Genomic DNA, 7,206 nt, shown 5'->3' on the forward strand with positions numbered 1-7,206 from the left:
GTTACATTTACCTTTATATGGAAAATAATTTAAAAAAATTGTTTACAAAACAAATAATTCTGTACTGCTCAATAAAACTATGTTCACTAAGAGATAGATGTGATATTTATTATAAATCTTACTGTTATACAAAGGTTGAAGGTAAGGTTATGTTAGCTTATAAAAGCACATTTATTACAACATAAGTTTACCAAAAGATGCTATACAGTACTTAAAAATTATTAGTAAATAAATACAAAAATTAAAGTGTAATGGAGTAAAATATATACAAGAAGCAATATGGCCTGGTAAGAGACTGGCCAAGGCTTCTTCTGTCTCAGACATCCTCCGTATGTTTTTGGAGAAAACGTGATGCATGTTGGGCAACCAAATCGTCCTTGTTTGGCTTTGGAGTAGGAGCAATGTTGGTTGGTATGCTGACTGGAGGATGGATGTGGAACGCTGGATCTCCAAGCCTGACACTCTTGTCAATTCGCCGTTGAATGACTTGTTGCACCAATTCTTTCCGAAAATCCTGAGATGTTGACTCATACAGCTTCCTTACAACCCACTGCTTTGATTGCTTGGAGTAAATAACATTGTACTTTTCTTTTCCTGTGAATGAGGAGAGGGAGGGGACACAAGAATCATGAGGATAGTACATCACGGTACATGCTATAAAAATTTAATAAACTGAATTGTGTGGCATGTGACTTGAGGAATGTTGAGACAAATAAAAAGCTGGAACTTTAAAATACAAAAAAAAAAACATAGTAAAATGGAAGATATTCATCTCAAAATGTCAATTCTCAGTAAAAACAGCTCTACATATTTTCTGTTTTCCTAATATTGGTTTTATCACTTGAAGAGTTATCACTTGGTGGTTGGACAGGGAGAGTATAATATAAACTAGTATTGTTTTCTCTGAACGCTCAAACTCCCAAAGTTGTACAATTACTGATTTATCCAGTGAATGTATGGCATGACAAATAGTATATGTCTGTGTCCTTCATACTTACCAGACTGAGTACGGTCCTGCTGACGGTCAACATTGAGGTTGTGGTCAATGACACTCAGTTGAAGCCTTGCCTGCATACTGACATATGTGAAGTGGCGCCTCTTCTCTGCGTACTTCAGCATAGAGCTGTGGAACACTTCAAGGTTCCCTGAAGTAAAAAAACAAGGATTTACACATTTTCAATGTTACATGTCTTCAAAACATCCTACAATTATAAGTATGATCGCATTTCATTTTTTATATTTTTTAGTAAAACATAGTTTTACTTTCATAGCTGTAAGATGTTGATTTCTCAAAGGACAAGTGAACAATTCAATAACTCGTGTTGCCCTTAGAAGTGTTTATGGCTATTTGTTCTAATTATGCAAACTTACCGGTATGCTTGAATAAAGTCAACTGACTGAAGACCCTCAAGAGATTTTTATCTAGTACGACAGCCTTGAGAGCATTCCAGGCAGCAGACCCCTTCTTCAACCATTTCTTTCTTATTTGTTGGTCATCGATGAGGTCGTCATGGTAACACCTGTACTCCTGCCCATTTTCTTCCCATCGGTGAACACCACACACATGATACAGGATAGAGGTCCACCGGCGTCTCAACTCCTTTTTGAGGAAATTTAGACACCGCTTAGCAAATTTCACAAATTAAATCTTTGCCACAAAGTATGCTCATTGTGTAACAAAAATAATTTACATAATCATCAATAAACAAGGACCAGACCCGTTGCAAGAAATTACAATACCCGTAGAACAAAGGCGGACTAAACCTAGTCTCAACCAGGACTGAACCTGGACTAAACCTGGTCTGAATCTATTTTATGTGGTAGTGCATTTTATTCATCACCGAAGAACCATGGAGATGACCACGGTTCAAAGCCTCAAAATGTTTGGTTTAAACGTTTCTCTTTTTCTTGAGGCTTCATTTTGCCCATCACTAGTTATGTATAACCAAACAATTCCAAGAGCATCACCTTCTCATCACCACAACAAGAACTGCATGACCACCAGAAGTGATTGCCCAGAGACTTGATCCAAGGCTGCAGATCCCGGTTTTCCTTCTTCCTTGCTGCTGCAGTTGCTTTCTTCTTTACACCTATAAAGCAGAAAGATAAAAATGAAAAATCATAACGTGAACAATAATTTTGCTAAATATTAGAACATGAAAGTAAACTCTGAATTCTACAACAACTTCATTGCTTTCATTTTTCATATGCAAAAGCTCAACCATGATGATTACTATAATAAAACACAGTGTATAGTAAGCAATGCCACCTTTAGCAACATGCCATGGGTCAAACTGATGTCTGAGCTCCGGATAAGACTCCCTCATGATCTTCCATATTGATGGAGCCCGGTCAGTCGTAACAACATCAACACTAACTCCAGAGTCCAGCAGACGATCCAGACCCCTCCGGAAACCAACAGACTCCATTGCTGGTGAACTCGTAGTCTCAGATACCTAAATTGTTCATTGAAGAAAAGAAGTGCGGGGAGGCTTATAAAAGTAGAACATAGGGATCAGGGACACTCAGTAAAAGGACAATACTGGATATATTTTACCTGAATTAGGTCTGACATAATTATCTTCTTTGTTGCATCATCCATGAAGCTGTAACAGGTGTACTTGGCACTGTAGCCTGGGGAGTCAGATCTGCAGATGACAAGTAAGGAAGTTACTTGTGGGCTGAAGGCAATCGTGATTTGACTGAATTATAATATAAGACATAATATTGTAACAGTAATAAGCACATATACTGTATGATATTTAACGGAAATATTTACCTTGCATCACCACAAATATCTGTGTGTCCACCATGAGACGCTGCTTCCTGGAGTTGGGCGATATTTTTTTCTTGCATGTCAGTGTAGGCTTTGTGAATTACAGGTATCATATAAGTGGACTGTAGTGAGTAGTACGATGTCTTCTTTGGAAGCTGTAAATTCAGAAGATCGGCCCACTCTGCAATTTCATTTTGTGTTGTTCCAGTGAAAATAATGGCTGCTGAGGACACTAGGTTATTCTCAGGGATTCCCCTGACATCTGGACATGACTGCCACACTCCTGTATGGTGATTGAGACAAGTCCATTCTATTTTGATCTTTGATCCACAGCTGGTGATTTTCTTGTCAGTAATGGATACACCACATGTGTGACAAGTTGAAAACAGTTCCATAAGGGCCGACTCGTTCACAATCCACTTCCTCTCAGACCAATCACCTCTCCTTTCTGCTCCCACAATGCTCACATCTGAGGAAGATGATCTTGTGGATGTACATTCACTACTCAGAGGAAGAAATGTGCAGTCATCCCCTACACCAGGTGCCTCTATGGAACTCATGCTTGTCTCCAGTGTCTCAGATGCAAATGTTGAGCTCGGGTTCCCTGACTAAATGAGGAAAAAGAAAAACAGTGAAGTGTTAGTCAAAGTAAAGTGGCTGACTGACAGCATTTATAAGGACCTCATTTAGGATATGCAATAAGGCTCATCCTCAAGATTTAACTTTATGAAATTGTTCGATTTTTTAAAGTGTGTTTAAAATAAAATTATATTTTTTTGCAAACCTTTGACTGTTCACAGGTGGGAGGTAGGGCCAAGTATGTACCAGATGTTGATGGCTTTGTTTTTGGAACGGTTTCTGGTGGGCTGGTGAGAACCATCTTCAAGTGTTTATGGTCAAATCTGCACTTCAGAGGGGTTGACTGAGGGAGTCCAGAGAATGCGTGGTACACTTCGTCAGGGATTGAATCAGTACTGCACCCAGACTGGGCTGCTGCAGCAGCCATCACAACAGGAGTGCATGCCTTTGAAAATATAAAAAAAATTTGATTGTAAATATCAATAATTTCAATCATGTTTTACAAGCCCAATAAAAATTACAGTATATCAACATTTTACTATCTACAAATAGTAACAGTAACAAAAAGTTTTCTTTAAAATTATTTCACTAAAACTACAACTTTTAAAAGGTAAAAAAAAACCTGCATCCACTTTGCAGTCTTTCTAACAAGAATATTCTCCCACAAAGCATACGTTTCTTGATCTTCATGTACGTTTTATGGACTAATTTCAAACTTACACTGAGCATCCTGCATACAGCTGACTTTATTGACTGTAATCCTGGATTGCAAAGACAACATTATGTGCACATGGTCGACGTAATTGCTGATGATAGTAATAATATTCTACATAATGTTAGTAATAATATTCTACATAATGTTCTGTTTTATAGAGGCGTAATGAGCTATTTGCTTCACACAACGTTACTTGCTGTTCGTGTATAGCCTGTTTTCTTGATAACATCGAGGCAAAAGTTTATTACCCTTCGGTCTATTGAAAATAATCGGGGGCCAAGTAGGCTTGACGCCGTTGTCCAGTTTACTTACCCAGGGTGCTGGGACAGCAGTACTCTTCAAAACACGTTTCTTCTTCTGTCCTGGGCAGGGAGAAACATAGTCGTCGTCGCTGAAGTGTGCACTGCAAACGCGAAGCTTCTTTATCTTCGCCAGTTTAGTGTTCACATTGAAGCCCAGAGCAATGAGCCAAAGTCGCCTCAGAGCAACATCTGCCACAGGAAATCTTTGAAATGTGTGAGGAGAAAGCGCCACATCTTTGTTTGTACAGTCCGGATAGTCACAAGTCCGCACCATTTTGTACAAAGCTTGTACAAACTTATCGCTCTTGGTGAGTAGCTATGTTAGCTCGTTCGTGTAGCTGTTCTGAGCACGTAAACACACCTGTAAACACTGCCGAACAACTGAAAAAGTGGTGTGCGCCTGCGCAGCTCGCAGCTGGCTGAAGGTAGCGGCAGCGCGCAGTGATATGACAGGGAAGAAAATAGTGCCAAGCCATTACGAGGTCTGACCTCTCCATAGACAGCGGTTTTGTGCTTCAAATATATCACTCTTTTGAACACATATTGATTTGAGAAGAAAAAAGCTTTATTGCCGTGACCCCAGCAAACCTGCCGGACTAATTTAATCTTGACAAAAACTGGACCGGAGCTCGGCTCACAGGACGCTGTCGCGGGTAAGTCATGGTCAATGCACCACACTGCTTATGGGGAAGCTATAGAGATTCATGTCTAAAATCCTGATCTAACCCTTTAAATAAAGACATGGCATTCAGTCCTGTTGAAACTTTGGGATCAAAGTATCCATTGTGTAGGGATCTTATAAATAAAGTGTCTAAAAAATGGCAAAAACGTACAAAAAACATGGTCACCAGATGGCCAGAAGAGGGGACTTTTGATGTGGCATTGTGTGAGGAGATGGAAACATTGGTTAAAAATTACAAAACCAAAGAGATGAGTAAGAAAAACAAAAAAAGAGAAGAAAAATGTGAAAGGGAGCAGGAGATTTTAGCATTGTTCAAAAAAGAAGGGGAAAGTCTGCGTAAACATTTAAAGCAGGCCAGAAGGCTGTTGAAAGACTTGGAACAAGAAACCAAGGCTAAGGAACAAAAATATGCAGACCCCCCTCCTTATTTGAGCTCTGAGGGTCAGTTTCCATTGCTCAAGGGAACTGTTGGGATTTTGGGTGAGATGCAGATGAAAGGAACTGTGGAAATAGAAGATGATGAGGAAGAGGAGGAAGAGGAGAGAGAGCCAGTTGTAAGACCTAAAACCAAATCAGCTCTTGCAACAAAAGAAAAAACATTACAGTTAGACTGTTACAAACAAGCACGAACAGCACTAGAAAAGATGAAAACGCAATATAACATAAAAACACCAAGTGCAAAGCAATCATATGAGCAGGGAGAAAAAGAAAAACAAGAGAGTAAAAAAGAGAACTTACTAGAAAGAGCAGTAAGTGAAGAAAAATGTTTATTTGATGAAACATATGAAAAAAGCAGGGAGGGCGAAGAGAGAGCGGAGTCCCTGGTTGATGTGGGGAAATGGTCACGCGGGGAAGAAAAATCACTTAGACCTTTAACAAAACAGCTCCCCATATTAATTAAAGGAGCTCAAGGCAATTACGTCCCCTGGGCTTCACAGGATCTTCAAGGACTCGTCAACCGACTCCCGGACATCCACGAGGGGGCTGGCAAGTTCATCAGGATTTTGGAGGAGGAATTAGCTGGAAAGCTGATTGCAGTTGGAGACATCAAAGCCCTTCTAGCGAAGATCGTAGGGGGAGCTAAGACTGATCAGATCCTCCAAGACGCTAATCTACACAGAGCCGTGAATTCCTACGACATGGATGGAATTGTTTTTGATGCATACCGCCCCGAAGTGTGGCGAGTTTTACGAACTGAGTATGAAACCAGAATCGACCCCAAGGCACTGAAGGGGGAGGAACTGGGCGAAACAGAAAATCCCCTCACTTACGTTCAAAGGCAATTAAAGAGATGGAAACAAGAGACTGAGGGAGACCCCGAGGGGGATCCTCTTATGACCACCCTTTTTAGAAATGCCATAGTGGATGCTATGCCACAGACTGTAAAAAGCAAACTAGAAGATGTGGTAGGTCTAAACTCTAAATCACACAAAGAGTTTTGTGACCATGTGTCTCATGCTGTGGACTTATTCAGAAAAAATGAACAGAAACTGAAAACGCAAGAGAAAGAACTGCGAAGAAAACTGACACAGTTACAGCTGGAAGAACTTTCAAACAAAAACAAGAGAAAGATTCAAGCAGCCGTGCAGAAAGACGAACACAACCAGATGTCAGTGATGGCTCCGGTGACTTCTCCTCCACCAGCTGTTCAGCCGACCCCTCCCGCAACAAACCCTCCTAATGCACACCAGACCCCAGTGCCCATCATCAATGTATACAATCAACAGCCAGGGCCGATGGGGTGGACAAAAAATCCACCACAAGGGGACAGGAGAGGAGCAGAAAGACTTTCTGACATCATCTGTTGGGGGTGCAAAGAAAAAGGTCATTTGAAGCGTGCTTGTCCGAGCCATTCATGGACCCAGTCCCCCGGGGGTAGAAGGGGGAAGAATTGGCAGAAGTCTGTGAGGGGTCCTGTGAATCCCTGGGTAGGGACAAATCCAGATTTTTAGGGATGCCCAGAGAATCCTATTGGGGAGAGTCAGTTACCAATTTTAACCACTAATGCAAATCAAGAACCAATTTTACAGGTTAAAGTAGAAGGAAAAAACATACCCATGATGGTAGACACAGGAGCGGTTTATACATGTGTAAATTCAAATTATGCATCACATCTCCCCATGTCTGGCAAATTTGTAAAGACAATAGGATT

General features: G+C 40.6%; 1 protein-coding gene across 1 annotated transcript; it reads right to left on the minus strand.

Annotated features, from left to right (window-relative positions):
- Positions 1 to 47: 47 nt before the first annotated feature.
- LOC129429144 (uncharacterized) lies at positions 48 to 5,099 on the minus strand. The gene is made up of 9 exons (XM_073857893.1): positions 4,383 to 5,099; positions 3,561 to 3,800; positions 2,780 to 3,384; positions 2,558 to 2,648; positions 2,270 to 2,456; positions 1,969 to 2,090; positions 1,372 to 1,600; positions 999 to 1,145; positions 48 to 594 (listed from the first exon to the last, which is right to left on the minus strand). Exons 1-9 carry the CDS (start codon positions 4,644 to 4,646, stop codon positions 317 to 319), a joined length of 2,163 nt encoding a protein of 720 aa, XP_073713994.1. The 5' UTR covers positions 4,647 to 5,099; the 3' UTR covers positions 48 to 316.
- Positions 5,100 to 7,206: the final 2,107 nt, after the last annotated feature.

Source organism: Misgurnus anguillicaudatus, chromosome 19 (genome assembly GCF_027580225.2).
Source record: "Misgurnus anguillicaudatus chromosome 19, ASM2758022v2, whole genome shotgun sequence".
Classification (NCBI taxonomy): Eukaryota; Metazoa; Chordata; class Actinopteri; order Cypriniformes; family Cobitidae; genus Misgurnus; species Misgurnus anguillicaudatus.